Below are 20,030 nucleotides of genomic sequence, written 5' to 3'. Positions count from 1 at the left end.
ACCCTCTGGAGAACTAAACTTAATATGAGTTATAAATAATGAAGTAAATTCTCTAGTCTGAAAGTGCAGTATGTTAAGAAGCAGACACCAACTGGCAAGAACAGGAATTTATGATAATGCAAATATTTAACAGGCTGCAGATACTAACGCCGACATCTTGATTATGTAGCTGATTTACATGCTCCTAGAGCAATTTACATCAATACATTGCTATACTAATACAATTACCATGATTCATTTTGTACATGTATACATGAGACTGGCCTTTCAAAAGGATTTAAGAACGGGGTAAAACAATGATCATATTTACAGAGGCTGCAAACCCATGGGGGGTTTGAGAGGGATACACAAATATAATCACTTCATCCTATTCATATTTATAGCTACCATTTCCTCAAAACTGAACGTGAGCCAACATTTGATATTAAAATGAGAGATTTGCAGAGCGCTATTTATAATACAGAGATAATAAAATACATGTATAGCAGACCTTTTTTTTTTGTTTCCTAGTTTAATTATTTCATCCACAAGAAAGGTGCAGATATACACATATAACAGAGGGTTTTGCAGAAAAGACCCTGGAAATGGCGAATGTTGGTGTTCAAGTTTGATAAACTGGTTAACCTTCACACTTCAAATTCATCCGCAGAATTCACTAGTCTGCTGAATAAAAACTATTCCACACCAAAAAACGTGTCTTAACATACTGAACAGCAGACAGATGAGCAAAATAGCATTACTATGAACACATGATGTGCACTATATCACAGCAATAGAAGTCAAAAATGTATGTAAGCATAAAACTATACATACATGTACTATTTAACAAAATGTCCTATCTATGGATAGGTAACAAAGAACAACAGCTTAGAGCCTAAAACAGGCTTTGAATTATGAAAGACTAAGAGACAAAAATGTAACAATGTAGTAAAGTCTATATACTGACAAAGCGACAAGTAAAATCGTCTAAAACCCATTACATCACTTCCACTTATTCCAGCTTCCTCAATTTACCCTCCCCCCACCATCTCCCCATCCACCCTTTTAGATCTACACATATTACAAACCACACTACATGAAGATCCTGCAGCCACACTGTGAATTAGTGTTCCTGTAAAACTACCATTGCGGTGAGAATGCAATCCACTGATTTAGGCTCTTATCCCTTACTCCACACTCTTGCCAGTTGTTAGATCTACACATATATACATGTATGTGCAGAGCTATCTTCCTGTATCGCTACCTTTTTCACAACAAAACTGTCCCATGTGTTGACAGACACAATTTCCTCCGGCATGTTCAACAGCATATTATATGCAAAAAAATTGTATAAATGCAGTATTTTCACCAATGTAAGACAAATCATTTCAAATGGTTTAATAAAAAGGCATAAAAATATGAAATTTGTGTAAAAGGAAATCACAAAAATGCACAAATATTGCACACAATAAAACATATTTTTTTAGACTTCAATATTTCACAACAAACTGGAAGCTGCAAAATAAAGTTCAACCAGTATAAACCATATAACGTTATTGATTAAATATCACTACCTAAAACCCTACCACCTGATCACTCTAACAAAACATCTTACAATCCAGATGTTGAGTTGGAAAAAAATACATTAATCAAATTTCCCAAAACTTTCCAAAATATGTTCAATGACTTTTTCTTCTATTTTGGGTTTTTAATTCAATATTCAACAACTGTTCATTTTTTTTTACTTTACTTCTTACAATTTTCACAAACAAAGTTATTTTTAAATGTTTTTTATGCTAAATACTGGCAGTGGTAAATCAGTATCAAGTGACAGCTGAAATATTAATCCGAAGTCATTTATAAAATATGATGATGGAACACGTACAGATGAGATGACATTCCTGCTGTTACCATAGTGATGAGGTCATGACCTGTAGAAAGTCAATCAGCTGTGCCACTGTAGCCACGGCGATAGGGTGGTCAATCATCTGTGTCATCATTACTGTCGTCATAATGGTAGACCGGCCTTCGTGGGACGGAGGTGACTGAACGGATCAAGTTATACGCCAGCATCATGCAAAACAGCTGAAATATAACAAACATTTACAACGACTATACAAATCATCAACTGTTTCCCTCTACCTTATTAAGCTGCTGCTACTAGGCAAATGACGTGTCAGGCACCTGATGAAGAGATCCCATCATCAATGTACCTTGTAAATTTGTTTTTTTTTTAACATTTCCCTCTTTTAGTATCACTTTGTCTCTTTTGTGTGTGAAATCATTTTTGCATTCAAGTTTGTCACCTGTTTCGATACTGTTGACTGATATAACAGCTAAAGCTTTTCTATATATCATTTCGAAACTGAATCTTAAATTGTCATTTTCAGACATGTATAGCATCTGTCACATGATGAACTTTAAAGTACATCTATCTACATGTAGTTGTACAACTGCTATAACCACCCTTCCAAACATACTTGATTTATTTCTTTATCTGATTGGTGTTCTACGGCGTACTATTTTACCAGCATTAAAATGGCCAAGCATACATGACAAATCTCCTTGAAGTCGCAGTTCAACCTAAGATGGGCTCTAGAAAAATGACCCCCTGATGAAAAGTTGACAGGCTGAGGCCAGAGACAAATGAGCGAGTAAAACCCTGCAGTAATACACCAGTCTGAATACTTTTTTAATACAAAAAAATCCTTTCACTTACTTCCATGAATCCAAATCCAAACGCAATAAAGCCAATGATAAGTAAATTATTTTTGAAAACATTCAAAAGCTCTTGAACACACCCGTTTGTGAACACCACGGTTGATGCATAGGAGTCCTGAAAATGACAAAAATATGATACACTGCCACTTACAGTCCTGAAAATGACAAAAATATGATAAACTGCCACTTACAGTCCTGAAAATGACAAAAATATGATATACTGCCACTTACAGTCCTGAAAATGACAAAAATATGATATATTGCCACTTACAGTCCTGAAAATGACAAAAATATGATACACTGCCACTTACAGTCCTGAAAATGACAAAAATATGATATATTGCCACCTACAGTCCTGAAAATGACAAAAATATGATACACTGCCACTTACAGTCTTGAAAATGACAAAAATATGATATATTGCCACTTACAGTCCTGAAAATGACAAAAATATGATACACTGCCTCTTACAGTTGTATATTAGAAAGTGATAAAACTGAAAACTGAGGTGCAGTAAATTTGTTGCTTTTTTGTTCTACGAGGAGAAGCCCATCCTAAGGCAACTTGTGGCTATTTTTAAGCACTCAATCAGTACCTAAATTATTAAAAAAAAAAAAAAAAAATAAGTATTAACTTGTTTCTTTTTACACGTTTAGTTATGATTTGGTTGCATTCCCCAGTAAATACAGCATTCAAATTTCCAACCTTTCCAAGATGCTGTTGTAACCTATTTTGGGTGTGTTTAATTTGATTAAGCCTCTGGAAAAATGTGTCAATGACCCTCTAACACATAGAGTTTAATAATGTCTACCCAGGCCCAAATACAAGCTTCCTAATTTGTGCACCTTTTTAGAAAACTAAATAGCCTAAAATATTTTTCAGATATTAAGAAATTCAAGCCATATATACTAAATTTTAGTGTCAAAAATACCTGTAAAATGCTATAGTCAGTACAAATGAATACCAGGAATATCAGACATTATTTCCTCTAATTTGGGCCTTGTTTAGGGTATCCTGTAATTTGGGCATCTTTTATAGGGTCTCCTGTAAGTGAGGAACCCAGGAAGGGTATCAAACTATCCCTGTATTTGACCCTGCTATCTCAGTGATGACTTCTATTTAGTTGAATTTTTTAACACTGTCTTTCTCTCTTTGAGCCAGTATTTTCACTGGTCCGACATGAGATAGTTGTTTCAGTGTTGGAAATTCAATCTTCACAGATGTATTCCCTGGAAATGATTGCACTTGTTTTGGAAATTAACTGACTGGTCAGAAAATCAATGTACCTAGCAAGATCTTACATATTTCCCTGCACTCACATCCCATCTTGTCTGGTAGCTCAGTGTGTAGAGCATGAAGGTTAGACACCTAAATCTGGAGTTTGTGTGTTACGCAATCCTGTATTTTCATTGGTCTTGCAGTAGTTCTTTCAGTGTAAGAAATTCAATCTGTATTATGTTATGTCTGAGCAAGTCAGACTGCACTTGTCTTTATTTCAGACAGAAAAACTTTTGACACACACACATTTACAAATGTTCTTTTCCTTAAACTGAGTAAGCCTAATTTAGTGTGTGAAGACCCTAATCATTCAGCACTGTGTGAAACCTGTGCTTTTCCCAGATACCAGATTGCTAAATAGTTAAAAATATCAGACTATTCATTTATTAATTTCTTTCATTTGTATTCATTTCTTATTTATTGGTGTTTAGTGCTTTACTCTTATAAAAAATATAATTATTTCAGTTAAACCTACCACCAATTCTTTGTGACTTCTATTTTACTGTCATGCAGAGAAAACACAAGCAAATTGTGTATTACTAAAGCAGCTTTAATACAATAATAATCTGCCATATTCATGGACAGTCTATCCCTTGGCATTAAACTATGCCCACCACAACTGTAGACTGCATCATAGAGAAATAGGTGAGCGGTAAATGACATAACTTTGTCCATGACTAAACTGTTCATTTTGCCCAAAAGTTTTCCCGATCCTAGTAAGGCGCTTTCAGACTTGTTTCGAAGGTAGGGTGATATCCTACTCGAAAATGTAAGTTTCAGCACCAAAAGTAATATCTCGTGACATTTATGAGCCTCTACAAATGCATTTTTGGGGACAAAAGTTTAGGTCACTTACTTTAACTACAGTATTATACATCAATTCTCACCAAATACCGCTGGACTTCAAATCCACACTTGAGGTCCGTGGCATGCTGACAACAGGACGCTGGGACTCCGCAGCGGGTGTTGGCCGGGGAGGAGCAGTTGTAATAGACATTGTGCTGCCAGTCACGGAAACTGCCTGCCCCACAGCACTTGTACTGGGCAGGAAAATACAGACTAATGTAAAAATTGATTGGTTTACTGGACAGTTTAGTTTTAATCATATAGTGATTGACTGATTGACTGACTGACTATACTGGCTGAACCACAATCATTACTCACTACCTGTTCCATTAATAATAAAATAATCGGACCAACCGACAGACAGATAAGACAGAACTGCAGCAGCTTAAAGAAACTGCTTTTAGCCCATAACAAAGAAGATAAACACTGATGAAAAAGGAAAATGAACACAAATGTCTCACCCATTCCTGTAATGAGTCCATAACAGTTTTCATTGTGTTGCAATCCTCATACTGCACGATGGCGGATGTGATCTGGGCGGTCATGTGACCCTCAACGTGGCCCAGAAGAGCAAAGGCTAAAATGCCGGCCACAACCTCCAGTACAAACACAATTCCAAGGGCGATGCAAAACTGTAAGAAGTAGGTAGGTGACTTATTCATCAATAATATATGCTCCTTTTTATTTAACTCATCACATAAGTGCATTCTTGAAGTTAAAAAAAATCTGAGCACAATGGAAATACGTGAAATTTCTTTCAGTACTCTGCCTCTGTTAAGGCAATGTGATTATTAACCACAAATTGATATTGTGGATATTTTCTGAAGTTGCATGTATTTTAGTTAGGTTCAGGCCATCTTCAAAAACTTGTTCACTGAGCTTTTTTACTACCCAACCAAACATCCAGTAGGCCCTACTGTTTTATTGGGCTTTTGATAAATATCTTTTTCTCTCTTAATGTTAGTATCTCTAAAATTCTTATTTCCTTCATCAGTCAAAACAACCAAAAATGAAATTCCTTCCCAAACTACACTATTTTTTGTCCAACAAAAAAGTCAGTGTTAATCAAAATGCAGACAGTATATGTCAAAACAATTTCCCAAGAACTAAGATGGTACAACTAAATCACCAATTCCGGAACACAAACTTACCATTAAGAGGAGACAGACATTTTCCCTGACAGCTCCAATACAAGCAATACCACTGATGATGAACACAATACAGCCTACGGCTATCACCATAAGGGAGGGGTCAATCGCTATATCATTCAGAGCTCCCACACTGGTACTGTTAAGCCTGGCCCAGACTCCCACAGCAAACATGAAACTGCCTCCTACCTAAAACCCCAATCACAGTTTTAATAGTACACTGCTGAAATTAAATGTGAAACAAATGCTGTACAAGTGGAAGTAAATATCGGTTTATGTTTATGGAGCAAAACATGCAAACTTAGTACATGGTTATCATTATGCCATTCATCTGATATCCAGAAGTGTTGTATTAGAAACCCGTTCAAGACAGAACCTCAAAGGAACATTCATTTTCCCTTGTCATGGCTGATCAGGTATAAATTTGGACTTGTCAATAACTCTTTCAGTTCTCTTTCAATCCTGAAATGACAGTTAAATGACTGTTAGCCCATCAGACACTCAGTTCTAAGCCAATTTCCCGCTGTATGGATTGTCTTATTCCAAACCATTCTCTGCAGACCAAAGCAAATCCAAGCAACACTTTACCACTACATAAACAAACTTACTGAAAAGAAATTTAATAAATGTACAAAGCAAGAAATGGTGTAAAATACAAAATGAAGATAACATCAAATTCAAACTTTTGGCAACATTAGTTTGAGGCTAGAGGACAACCTATACATTTATGTGCTTTTTGTTGCCTGCCATAATCATGAAGATAGTGGGGAAAATGCTGTTGATTTTAAGGAAATCAGAAAGTCTGAATGAACAATTTTCATACCCATGAAAAGAAGTTGATGAAAAAGAGGCTGTACTTAACCCAGCAACTACACTGGAGACACCGAGGTGGCTGGTAGAGACTGTAGCCAAAGTCCACCTCCATTACATGTAGATCCATCACATTCCTGGCCATTGTGTAGCCTTGGGTGCAAGAGGACAGGACGGGTGGATGACAGCCTTGACCAGGAAACTCATCCCCTCATCATACTTCGCCAATAAAATCTTCAGTTGTAGAGTCAGCCTAAAAGCAGACAACCTTCATATATAAATATTGGGGACAGGTGTAGACGTAAAGTTAAGGGTGTTGCTAGATGCAGAATGTAACTTTGAAATCGAGCAACAAAGCTGCAAGGATTATGCAGAGAAACAGTTCCAAATGTGTCGGATCAACGGTAAGAAAAACTAACGGCATCATCACATGCGCATTAAAACTTTCCTAGCATAAATCGATGTTAACCGAGTTGTCCCCATTTTCAATTAACCTCTCTCCCTGAGCCAAAAACAATGCATGTCAAGACATATACATTTACAGACACTACCCCCTCTGGGATTGTCATCAGGGGGTAGTGTCTGAAAAACTTCTACCTCTTAACCAACAAGTAGAAGAATGGGACAAGTCATGTGACTGATGTGAGCACAGGAAAAAAAAATAGGTCGCTCATGGGAGATAATCCCTGTGGCAATCCTTACAGTGGGCCCTAACACTAGGCAAGCTTAGTCGCCCATCAGATCTAGACTGGCACAGGTACATCATAGCTTACAGCATTTAGGTCAGTCTTGTTCGTCCTCACAAGTGACTGAAATAGTGACTGAAATGGTGACAGACTTGGGCCATAGTGGTGGTAATGTCTGAAAATGTATTTGTTTTCTGAAACTTAATTGTGTGGTTGCCATGGATCGCTTTTGATTCAGCAAAACTCAAAACAGGTTAGTTGTTTACAGAGATAACTCTGTTGACCTCCATTTACATTGGTTTTAATGCAAGTGCAAATATGCAATAAATGTTCCTTACCGTCAATCCGACACATACTGTATAGAGCTGTTTCTCTCTGTAATTCTTGCAACTGCAATGCTTGATTTCACAGTTACATTCTGCAACTAAGGGCATTGCTAGTTCGAGTACGCTGTTATTCGAATACACCATATTCATGGCTGCTGTGGTGGAATATTTCTCAATATTTCTACATTGAACTCAGTGTACTCGGACTAGGGTATTGCCAGCCCACTGTCTGCCATAGGCCTGACAAAGTGTTCATTAATTGTGAAAAGCAGTCTTCAATGAAATGGTGTAACATTCACTACTACGACACCAATACATCGCCCTAAACTGTTTACCTACCAACATTGAGCGAAGAGTTTACTCTCTCAGCTGTCTCTTGGGCGATTGAATCACAATTCAAATGCTCGAACATGAACACAAAAATTAGGATAGAAATTTTGTAATGTGTTGTTTGCGCCTTATTACAACAAAGTCAACTTAGGAGATTTCAAAACATTATCATTAGCATTGCAACAATTTATCATGCCAAATAATTCCCGTCTCGAAAATTGGACCCTGCGTAAAGACAAGGCTGAGCTATCACATAATCTGATATAATACACTTAAAAGATATTATACTGTTTTCACTATTGAATCATCATACGCTAAACACAACAAGCTCGCAAAACTTTACAAACCTGACGTCTGGACAGGGGGAAATCTGGAAGTTTGTCAAACATTTTGGCTTTTTTCAGCTGTCATTTGGTTGACATTTCCCGCCAGCGCTGTTGGGCATCATTTAAAGGGAGACAACTTGAACTTTCATCAGTTTCGTAAACCTATCGCGATAAAAACCTGTTTAGCTCAAAGTGAACTTTGCCCAGATTATGTATATAGTTGTCGCTTGTTATTTTAGTTGTTCACTGTTTCTTGAAGGACAATGTTGTATTGGATTGCTACGTCTGTTTCATTATTTCTTCTGGCCAGATGGATTTTAGGTGGTGACCCAAGGCCTGTTAATGGGGTGTACTCTCTTCCCGGTACTTGGTACCCTATCAAGTATGCCTTGTTTCGCCTGTTGATGCAGTTACGTCGGCGTCAGAATGCCTCTAAAGCAGAAGTGACGTCGGGTGATGGCGCCGGTTACGGCATGAGGTCCAGATCAAGTCCCGGTGATATGGACAAGCCACAGGACCTGTCCCCAGAACACCCACTTGTTAGTACATGCATGTACACTAAATTGGGCAGGAGAATTATTGTACATGCCATATAGTTTACAAGTAGCGGATGTAAATGTACAGGGCCCACCTCTATAGAATGTGTTAAATTGCTGCCTATAGATATATAGACCACTTAATGGTAACATTTGCAGAAATGACAGACATACAGCTGTAGGGGTCATATCAGCACATCCTTGTACTTAAATATATACATTTTTCACGGTGTCTGTATAATGATCTTAGTAATTCAACCATAATAAAATGTAAAATGCAATTTTTATAAATAAAAAAAAATGTATTGTCTCTATTAGTATTCCAAAATTTTAGATTTCAATATTTTGTTATACCGGTTATTAAAAAACCAAAATTCACAGGTCTTTTAAGTTCTCTACCATTTGTATTTTAACAAGGCAGTTGATGCTGTGTACTTCAATGGTGGTGACAGGAATGGGACCTACCTAGTGGCGGCTACAGCACGCAGACATAATAATATTGTACAGACAATCCTATTGATCAGGGTATGTATAGGAGATTTGAAGACATTTCATACCTGCAAAGATTTGTCCAGAGTTTGAAATGAGACGGTTTTATTTCCATTTTTCTCCCATTTTCCTATTATATCTCTCCCATGTTAATTTTGTCAAAACAGGGCGTCTTAAAGAGATTGAGACACCCCCCTGGCTAAACCTATGCATACCAGTAATGCTGATACATATACTGATAGATCTGTGAGAATGCATGTCCTTGACTCTGGTCTCCAAGAGATTTATTTCCAGTTAAACCAACATGGGCATGAAGATATAGATGTATTTCTATATGGTCACCTGTCTGAAAGCACAATCAGACAGCTATAAATATTGATCTATCCATGAGTTAATTCCCTTTATCCATGAACATGAATAAAGTCAATTTATTTATTTATTTGATTAGAGTTTTATGTCATACTGTAGAGTATTTCACTTACATGTCGGCTGCAATAATTTTGATTTTAGGAAACCAGGCTGTACCCGGGGGAAACCCACGGCTATCAACAGGCTGCTGGTAGACCCTCCCAATGTGCATTGTCACTTAAATATAAATGAGATGATATTTCCATTAATGTAATTAGTAATCATCATCACACTGAGTACATAAAGTCAGGTGAGACTATGTATGTATGTATGTATATATATATATATATATATATATATATATATATATATATATATATGTATGTATATATATATGTATAGTCTTTATGCGTAGTCACTATGATGGCAGTTTGTAGTCATTTAGTGTAGTCGCTAATGGGGGAGTATGTATAGTCTTTGTGTGTGGTCACTAAGATGGAAGTATGTAATCATTTAATGTGGTCTCTATGATGGGAGTATGTAGTCTTTGAATGTAGTCACTGTGATGGAAGTTTGTAGTCATTTAGTGTAGCCGCTAATGTGGGAGTATGTATAGTCTTTGTGTGTGGTCACTAAGATAGGGGGATGTAGTCCTACAGTGTGGTTACTAAGATGGGAGTATGTAGTACTTGGGTGTAGTCACTAAGATGGGGGTTGGTTGTCATTGGATCTAGTCACTAAGATGGGGGTATGTAGTCCTACAGTGTGGTCACGAAGATGAGGGTATGTAGCCCTGGGGTGTATTCACTAAGATGGAAGTATGTAATCCTGGGGTGTATTCACTAAGATGGTAGTATGTAGCCCTTAGATCTAGTCACTAAGATGGGGGTATGTAGTCCTGGGGTGTGTTCACTAAGATGGGGGTATGTAGTCCTGGGGTGTGTTCACTAAGATGGGGGTATGTAGTCCTGGGGTGTATTCACTAAGATGGGGGTATGTAGTCCTGGGGTGTGTTCACTAAGATAGGGGTATGTAGTCCTGGGGTGTGTTCACTAAGATGGGGGTATGTAGTCCTGGGGTGTATTCACTAAGATGGGGATATGTAGTTATTGGGTGTATTCACTAAGATGGGAGAATGTAGTCCTACAGTGTGGTCATTAAGATGGGAGAGAATATAGTCCTAGGGGGTAGTCACTAAGATGGAAGTTTGTAGTCCTAGGGGGTAGTCAGTAAGATGGAAGTATGCAGTCCTTGTTTGTTGTCACTGAGATGGAAGTTTGTAGTCCTAGGGATGGGAGTATGTAGTCCCATGTGTAGTCAGTAAGATGGGAGTTTGTAGTCCCACTGGGTGAGAATACATGTATGATCAAGATTAATGTGGGATAAGTTTATATTCCCATGCTCAGTTCATTATCATGATAATGTGATTGATCATTAATCTGGGAGTATATACTTCCATGTCCTTTGGATAAGGTTATCACGATGGGGTTATCATGATGGGGTTATCAAGAGGGGGTTATCGCAATGGGGTTACCATGATGGGGTTATTATGCCCTAAGTTACATTCATATATTAATGGCAACGAACCAAGTAGAATAACTGCAACACACCACACAGGAAATTGTATAAAAAATTTAATGATTTTTTCAATATTTTTTTGTAATTTTATTTATTTATTTATGTATGTATTTATTTTTGTCGTTGACATGAAAGATCCCTGATGTTGGCCTGTTGGAGTTCCCTACTCTGCCAGAAACTAACCTAGAGGGAACACATCCTGGTGAGTTTGCTGCTGGAGGGCTGAAGTTGGAAGCCGTGGAGCCTATGAAAACATGGAAACTCACATTCAGTGGAAAACTTAGGTATAGTGCGATTGCCATGGTATAACTGGACGTAGGAGAATAGTGCTGCCAATGAAAATTTGGAAACTCACATTCAGTGGAAAACTTGGGTATAGTGTGATTGCCATGGTACAACTTGATGTAGGAGAATAGATTGCCAGTGAAAACATGGAAACTCACATTCAATGGAAAACTTAGGTATAGTGTGATTGCCATGGTACAACTTGACGTAGGAGAATAGTGCTGCCAATGAAAACATGGAAACTCACATTCAATGGAAAACTTGGGTATAGTATGATTGCCACGGTACAACTTGACGTAGGAGAATAGTGCCAGAGCTTGGATAATTGACAACCAGTGCGTGTTTGCAGAAAACAAAGACAAGAACCTTCTGGTTTGCCCAAGCTTTAGGGTGCTAAGAAACTTTATCCTAGCCCTTGAAAAGTTTTTAGTGATTTAGGTTCCACGTTTTTATGTTTAATTTGAAGATGGTCATAATAGAAGCACCGAGCCTTCAGTATGGTTCTAAGACATGTCTCAGACCGTTTCGGTGGCCTAACGGTTAGATCGTCCGCCTCCAAATCGTGAGACCTTGCTGGAATCAAACTTTAAAATTGGTACTCGTCGCTTGGGGCTTTGCACTGAGAGGTTAGAGCTAAGAAACAGGAGTGGTTGGCCCGATGTTAGTATAATGTGACTGGATCAGAGGGTAGGGTGTCATGTCTGGTGTTTTCCGCATGGTACTTTTGCGGCTGCTCTTTGGCGAAATGGACTCAGTAGAGCCAAAGGAAGACACAGTATATATGGACATACTTGATGATTTCTCGTTGTCATATGACTAAAAAAGTACGTAGACGACGTAAAAACCCAAGCATACGTGCTTGTACAATGACATGTCTCTTAGATTGAGGGCTCAGTCGTTTTATCCAGTACCATTCCGTTATAGAAATTATATTTACAGTTTCCTTGAAGTATTTGTATATAGAGAATCTTTTGAAATAAATTTATAGCTGTGACTTCAGTAGGTAAATAAATTAAGAGCGAAATTTGTCAAAGCTAAGGTTATTTATTCCATGAATAAATGAGTTTTCTAAAACGTAAAACGTAAAACACCGATCAAATAATAAATAAATACCTATTAAGAGTGATATTCTTGAGGAGGGCGTAAAACACCGATCAAATAATAAATCAGTACCTATTCAGAGTGATGTTCTTGAGGAGGGCGTAAAACACCGATCAAATAATAAATCAATACCTATTCAGAGTGATGTTCTTGAGTACGGCGTAAAACACCGATCAAATAATAAATTAATACCTATTCAGAGTGATATTCTTGAGGAGGGCGTAAAACACCGATCAAATAATAAATCAATACCTATTCAGAGTGATGTTCTTGAGGAGGGCGTAAAACACCGATCAAATAATAAATCAATACCTATTCAGAGAGATATTCTTGAGGAGGGCGTAAAACACCGATCAAATAATAAATCAATACCTATTCAGAGTAATACTGCACGAAAGGCATCGGGTGTGTAAAGCTTTTCCTTACTTTTTTGGCTTGATATGTAATTACAAGTCACGTTTTTGCCTTTTGTAACAATACCGGTATTAATGTGCTCGTGGATTTTTTTGTTTGCCATATTTTGTAAAATAGTGTCTTTTCTTAACAAAAATTCAAAATGTGTGGATAATTTAATGTTTTCACATTTTTGACACAGGTTGCAAAGAACAATGGAGCTATTGGAGGTAAAATTTTCGCTGGATTGGACGGCCCTCACCAAATATTTCGACTTTGACACGGATTTACACCCAGCTGTGATGTGTGACGCCATCGCTCGGGAAAAGTGGTCAAGGCAGTTCTTTGACACTTTAAAGCGGTATGATTTTTTTCCCTTGAAATCGTAAGGATGAGTTATAAATGGTATATTTTTCATTTTTTATGGTAAAGTCTCCTTCAGTGCTTTTCTCACCTGGGCTAAATTCTCTTTGTTGTCACCTCCAGTACTTTAGTTACTTGACCAAAGAGTGTGTTGATGCTTGCCTCAGGGCAGCCAAGACATCACTGCAAAACTATGAATAGGGTGTGGATGTCTCATAGTACTTCTGATACTACATGTACCAGTTAGAGTATAGGATCTCTCTCATGAGCAAACAGCTTTATCAAGTCAGTGACGGAAAGTTGCCTGGCTCTTTGCAAAGTGGAGTGCGTAATTTCAGCACACTAAAACGCACTGCAGGATGTGTTGGATGTTTTTCAAACCAAAGCTTGTGTTGTATATAATCGCTCGAAACCAAGTCATGAGATAAAAGTTTATGAATGAAGAAGCTTTATAAAATTATTGCGCACAATATGATGACAGTGGATCTTTGCCATTTTGTTTCAGGTCCCATCAGACGCATTATGAGCAGTTTGGAGAGATAACTGGAAATATTGACATTGAGAAACATGGTATCCGGAATGTGAAGTTACAAGGCGTTCGGGATCATTCTTATGGTAACCTAATGTCCCCAAATTTGTGTCAGTCTAAAAATATAAACAAAAAGCAAATAGAATTACCTGCGTGTACATGTAGTTCTGCAGCTATCATTACCAGGTATAAATATTCACATAATGCTGTTCAACATGGCAGTATGTATTGGTACACACTTGGAAGCGGCTTTAAGTCAGAATGTTTGTCAGGTACCTGCAAAAAGTCGGTGATTTACTCCCTGCATCCTAAACTTGACCACCGTCACAGAGGTTTTCGGTTTTAACCAACCAACGAACTTTCAGGTTGAAACTGTCTGAATTTGACCTTAAACATCAGTAAAATAAACATTAAAAATGATTTCTGTTTCCTTTCACAGGAAATAAACGTGACTGGTCGAGTTTCCATAGATACATCCTGCAGTATGCATATATGGAAGATGGGACTTCAGTTTGCTTTGGGGCGATTTGCATACCGAATCTCATGTCTAGGTAAACTGCAGTAACATCCATATGTGATAAAAAATAAATCAGTAATTAGCAACATATATCGCCATGGTAAATGCGCTTGACCCAATACTGTGGCAGCTGTGGAGTAAAGGGCCGCTGCTGAGAAGCAGACATACTGAATTTATCTTTAAATCCTACGCGAACTGGAGACGTGGCCGATGATCCAAGTATTGCCTTTATAGCCTCTCTTGTTTCAAAAACCTCATGGTTGCCGTCGGCTCAGTTACCTTAGCACTTTGACACTTACATCTTGTTATTACTATAGGGAGATTCGAGGCACTAACTTGGCTTTTATTCGGTAGAACACAGACGAGTTACGGGATCAATTCCAGCCTTGGAAAGAGCCAGAACTTGTGCGTTCTCCCGCTGTCACAGTGCATAGAGCCTTGGGGGCAATAAGCTGTCAACGTCGCTCGAATGACTTTTTTGGCATTCTAGCATTTGTTGTAAATCACGTGTTTCCCAGCAGTATGGTGTACATATTATTGTACATGACACGATCGGCAGTAACTTGCCAAAAGTCGGTGGTTTACGCCGGGCATGTGATTTATGGCGTTAAACATTAATAGTTAAATAAATAATGGGGCCATAGTGGCCTAGTGGTTAGCGTGCCAGAACGGCGTAATGGCCAAGGAGCCCCTCACCAATGTGGTCGCTGTGAGTTCAAGCCCAGCTAATGCTGATTCCTCTTTCCTCCAATACGTGGAAAGGTCTGGCAGCAACCTGCATGCAGGTTGTCTTGGGCTTCTCATCGGGTTCTACCCAGATTCCTCCCACCATAATGATGGCCGACGTCGTAAAAGTGAAATATTTTTGAGGACTTCATAATACACCAGTCAAATAAATAAATCAATATTTTTAAAGACTGTCCACTTTTTCTCTATAAATGGCGAGGCCGTGTGTAGCTTTGTGTGCGTCCTTCAGTAAGTGTGTCCTTGTATACCCCAGGTTAGTTATATTCATTTATTTACTTATTATATTGGTGTTTTACGCCGAATATTTCACTTATACGGCGGCGACCGGCATTATGGTGGCAGAGCCCGGGGGAAACCCACGACCATCCGCAGGTTGTTACCAGACCTTCCCACGTACGGCCGGAGAGGACAGGTTAGTTATAGGATTACGGTTCTGCATCATACTAATTATTTATCAACAGGTTAATTGTGGGTTACGTATTTCAACCAGATGGCAGAATGGACGCTGTATCCTCTACAGATTTCGAGTTCTACACCATGGGAGACGATGGTCACCCGCCTAAAGAGTTTAGTTTAAACTTTACAGCAGGTAGGTTAACATTTGTGACAAAACTTTAAAAAATATGCTTGTCTTCAAGGGAAATTTCTAGCCATGTACATGTATCGTGACAAATACGCCATGCAGTCTTGAAGTCAAGTAGTTTTGATCTAAAAAGTTTACCTTTCAATGCAAGCCAAGTTTTAGGTCTATATACGCCTTTGGCATGCCCACGTAGTTTCTGTGTTGTTATTGACTGAGAGGTAGCACAAGAGAAAAAGATTTGGAGATACTAAAGGTGGTAAATGCTCTTCATTACTATATACTAATGCTATATGCTTTGTGTCATTCTGTTGGTAGGACATATAATGTATCCGAAACTATTTACCTCTGCAGATTGATGTAAAAGTCTATACTCATATTATGTACGTATATACAGAATTTTTTGCTCAACACAAATACGGAAGAAGGTCTTTAAAATCGCCTTTATGACTGAATCCTCATAGCAAAATTTTACATGAATGGTCAAACTAAAACTTTACATGCTTGAATCGCCACACCAAATCTTTACGTGAACCGTCAACACCATATATCAACAGTTTATAGATATTCGCATACAAATTGGGGGTACAAATTGTGCCCCCCCCCCCCCCCACCCTTTTGGATGATTTTTTATACGACTATATACAGAAACTATTAAGGAGTAATCATCAGTAGGCCCGATTATTCCTTAAACGCTATATTGATGATCTGCTAGATTTAAACAATCCATATACAGCAAGGGCTGTGAAAGACCAAAACCAAGACTTTACGACGAGAGTGATAGTTTCAATTTTGACATTGTAAATTACCTTTGCATGTATTACATGAATCTTTTAGGTGAATGTTGATAAAAGAAGCAGCTTCGAGCCTGTAGTCTTGTCACGTTTTTCATGATGGTATAAACTTAAGCCTGTATCGGTGGCCTATAAGGCGTTGTGGAAACTTTCGCGAATTAAACATTATAAGTCACTTGTTTTACCGGTTGTGTGTAGTTTGGTTGGTCTGGTAATATGCCACAGGTAGGGACCACTACTGCCTGAAGGGGAGCCAAGTACTGGCGCCTGTGTTCTTCATGGGTACGGACTGGGACGCTAAGATCCATGAACGAATGTGCACATTTACTCTGAATGGCCTGCCAGGCTGGGGAATAAGCGAATGGGATTACAGGTAAAGTCTTCGTTTAGGAACCTGTTTTCGCTGAACAATCATGATTAACTTGAGCCGCCCATGTCTCAAAATCTCTTTTATAGCAGTCACACATTCACGAGCTTCTTAAATCGCATTGACACTATTGATGCAACATTTTAAATCGTATAAGTGACATTTGTATAGACCATTGTTTGTTGCGTATTTGTTTTCCACTAGACAGGACGCCATGCTTGGTTGCAGTCGAGGCGCCTAATGGAAATCGACCTCTGATTATAAATGTGGAACACATGGGCCATGCACTTTCAAATTGTGAAAGCACTTTGCTTTATGTGGTGATTTAACGTAGAGAACCCAGTTCCGAAAAACCATTATCACAAGAAAATTGCCTCCAGAAGGTATATGAAAATGTCCCCTCACTCACATGATCTTTTCAAGAAATGTCTTCTGGGTTTCTCTCGTATTTTATGTTGTCTTTGTAGATAAACTGATTTATTTATTTGTTTGATTGGTGTTATACGCCGTACCCAGAATATTTTTACTTATACGACGGCGGCCAGCATTATGGTGAGAGGAATCCGGGCAGAGCCGGGGGGAAACCCACGACCATCCGCTTTCTGGCGGACCTTCCCACGTACGACCGGAGAGGAAGCTAGCACGAGCTGGGCTTGAACTCACAGCGGTGAGAGACTCCTGGGTCGTTAGGCTGCGCTAGCGCGCTAACCAACTGAGCCACGGAGGCCCTTAACTGATTTTGTTTGTACCGGTACCATATATGACTAAATCAAAGAATAGACAGTGAGGTACAGATAGATATAGACGGACAGGTACTGTATCCAAGCCAGTAGAGTTTTACATTAATTAGTAAATGATCGAAAGAAAACATCAGAAAACATGAGTCGTTAGTTTACATAAAAATTATGATGGTCATTTAGCGGGAGCCGTTGTGCAATGTTCGTAAGTTTGTTGGCATTCATACAGTATATTGTACATTAGAAAGTTCGTCAAGTACGTGATTTCCTGGACCGTGGTCATACTCTCTACAGCGCTCAGACTGCTCTCTACGCGCGGTTTAGATCACTCTCACTACCTAACAAGGAAGGCTTGTTTAGGCTTAGCTTCACCACTGATGCATGTCCTTTCGCGCGCCTATAATCAGCATTCATCAATGAAAAGTATATTTTTCTTTAGTCTGAGATCACTTCACCATACAATCAAACATACATGAAATCACTGAAACTGTGCTAGAATGTTAATTTTATATGCACATATATAACTGTGTCGTTCAGTGGTTTCATTTACATTTCAGGAACCCGCTTGGAAAGGCCGTGGCCCACCAGCAAGATGTGAAGGATTAAACGTTAATACATTGTAAGTGATGTGCACGTAATCCAAGTTCTGCACGTGTACAAGTTCTGCACATATTAGTTTTTCCATATTGAACAATATTTGCTGTATAGCAGCCGTCACTGTACAGCTACTAAAAGAATTCCATCTATGTTTGTCCTGTTTCATTTGAATGACTTACGTTGTACATTTATCACAGATAACAGGTTGACATTACAAGTGGAACCTTGTGAATCAGGGCTTCCCACGAAAACAAAACAGACAAAGCGAAGCACGTATAAGCAAATACGACAGCTACCATGCAGGCATTAGTCGCTGTATTAATGATGTGGTTTATTCAGGGTAGGTCTATCCTGTATATTATTACCAGTAGCTGTATTCATAGCAGGGGTCACTTTCTCAAACTTTATAAGTAATACTTCTGGTGATGTTATATGTACACGGAATTGTCTATCTAAACTATATATACGAGGAAAGGTACGAAATTCTGATTTAGGAATTTTTGGGAAAGTATTCCCTGTTCTTTATTTTATCTGTGAGCACACATTCACTGTGAGCTACCGTTAATTGAGGTGTACCTTCCCTCTGACTGAGACCAATACATATATCGCCTAAACGTTCTGTAAATCAACCTGACACATTCTGGTATGTGATGATTTGAAGAAGTGGTCTAAGTTTCTGAATAAAGATCAAAAGAATATGGGTCATGTTTCTGTATTTTAAGACTGGGAATGTGCGCAAATAAAGTTTTTTGTCCGAAACGCTGGTGTCTTAATTGCCAACGAGGAATTCAGCTTCATTAGAATATCAGACTATTTACCGCGAACCCTCTAGCAAATGCCACAACATATCTTTCGTTGAAAAGTTCTAAATCAGCGAGCTTGTAATTTCTATGAGATAATACAAGAAAATGAAGTCAGGAACGAAGATTATAGTTTTAGAGATAATAAAGAAAGTTATGACCCCACACCGCGAAAAAGAAAATCATTTTTCAGACAAATATATCTCTCTATTTATACATTTTCATCAATGAACTCATTGGCAATAAGTGCCAAAAAAGCGCCCCACCATTTGGGCTTTTCTTCCCAAGCAGATGTTTTGACACCTGTTACCGTTGACGTCATAACAGTTCTTAATTTCTGGGTGGACAGCTTGGACCTTAGAAAAACCTTAGAAAAACTGTAGTTTAGTAGCTAATTTTGCCCTCCAAGAAGATAGCTAAGAAGAGTTTTTGTACTTTTCTATGTTAGGACACATCCTAAACTGCATATTAAGAAATGAAAAGCAAACGTTTCATTTGTCCTTTAAGCCTTCAGCTCTAAATTTCGTTGCGGACGGTCTTCCGGGACTATTTTGTGCCTAAAACGTTTCTCCAGGCTTCAGCTCGCAAAGCTCGTTTATGTGCTAAAAGAACCAAATCGTCGTAACGTCGCAGGACAACCGTGCGGTCGCCAAACGTCAATTGACGACCACAAATGACGTTTCTGGATTCTTGACTGTCAGCGTAAAGCATCCATCTGTTGGTTAAAGTTTCGCTTTGCACTCGTCGGTATTCGAACTGGATTGATGTTATCTTTGCCCCCTCGCAGAATATTAAGACTTTATCCAGGGCCTTCTTGAG

At 38.5% G+C, this 20,030-nt stretch overlaps 2 protein-coding genes across 4 annotated transcripts; one reads left to right on the top strand and one right to left on the bottom strand.

Annotated features, from left to right (window-relative positions):
- Nucleotides 1-992: 992 nt before the first annotated feature.
- On the bottom strand, nt 993-8,550 carry LOC135481987 (tetraspanin-33-like). 2 transcript variants are annotated; one of them, XM_064761791.1, is made up of 7 exons: nt 8,472-8,550; nt 6,796-7,035; nt 5,976-6,161; nt 5,286-5,456; nt 4,866-5,018; nt 2,699-2,815; nt 993-2,064 (listed from the first exon to the last, which is right to left on the bottom strand). In XM_064761791.1, exons 2-7 carry the CDS (start codon nt 6,925-6,927, stop codon nt 1,960-1,962), a joined length of 864 nt encoding a protein of 287 aa, XP_064617861.1. In that variant the 5' UTR covers nt 6,928-7,035; nt 8,472-8,550; the 3' UTR covers nt 993-1,959. The 2 variants fall into 2 exon arrangements, with proteins under 2 accessions (XP_064617861.1, XP_064617862.1); XM_064761792.1 differs by lacking the exon at nt 8,472-8,550 and adding an exon at nt 7,807-7,859.
- Nucleotides 8,551-8,704: 154 nt separating this feature from the next.
- LOC135461674 (uncharacterized) lies at nt 8,705-17,087 on the top strand. 2 transcript variants are annotated; one of them, XM_064738866.1, is made up of 8 exons: nt 8,705-8,989; nt 9,404-9,511; nt 11,537-11,685; nt 13,383-13,541; nt 14,049-14,158; nt 14,512-14,623; nt 15,798-15,929; nt 16,940-17,087. In XM_064738866.1, exons 1-8 carry the CDS (start codon nt 8,714-8,716, stop codon nt 17,085-17,087), a joined length of 1,194 nt encoding a protein of 397 aa, XP_064594936.1. In that variant the 5' UTR covers nt 8,705-8,713. The 2 variants fall into 2 exon arrangements, with proteins under 2 accessions (XP_064594936.1, XP_064594937.1); XM_064738867.1 differs by having other exon boundaries at nt 15,827-15,929; nt 16,940-17,071.
- The last annotated feature ends 2,943 nt before the right edge of the window (nt 17,088-20,030 follow it).

Source organism: Liolophura sinensis, chromosome 1 (genome assembly GCF_032854445.1).
Source record: "Liolophura sinensis isolate JHLJ2023 chromosome 1, CUHK_Ljap_v2, whole genome shotgun sequence".
In the NCBI taxonomy this organism is placed as follows: domain Eukaryota; kingdom Metazoa; phylum Mollusca; class Polyplacophora; order Chitonida; family Chitonidae; genus Liolophura; species Liolophura sinensis.
The sequence above is the reverse complement of the archived record's forward strand: the minus strand, read 5'-3'. Positions and strand labels throughout refer to the sequence as shown.

What these genes read in the sequence shown, in the direction of transcription:
- LOC135481987 (XM_064761791.1), bottom strand. Translation starts at nt 6,927, where the DNA reads ATGGCCAGGAATGTGATGGATCTACATGTAATGGAGGTGGACTTTGGC. An exon ending in TCATCAACTTCTTTTCATGG is followed by an intron (nt 6,162 to 6,795) that starts GTATGAAAATTG and finishes TTGGGGTTTTAG; the next exon opens with GTAGGAGGCAGTTTCATGTT. An exon ending in ATGTCTGTCTCCTCTTAATG is followed by an intron (nt 5,457 to 5,975) that starts GTAAGTTTGTGT and finishes TACTTCTTACAG; the next exon opens with TTTTGCATCGCCCTTGGAAT.
- LOC135461674 (XM_064738866.1), top strand. Translation starts at nt 8,714, where the DNA reads ATGTTGTATTGGATTGCTACGTCTGTTTCATTATTTCTTCTGGCCAGA. An exon ending in AGACAATCCTATTGATCAGG is followed by an intron (nt 9,512 to 11,536) that starts GTATGTATAGGA and finishes TTGACATGAAAG; the next exon opens with ATCCCTGATGTTGGCCTGTT. An exon ending in ATACCGAATCTCATGTCTAG is followed by an intron (nt 14,624 to 15,797) that starts GTAAACTGCAGT and finishes ATTTATCAACAG; the next exon opens with GTTAATTGTGGGTTACGTAT.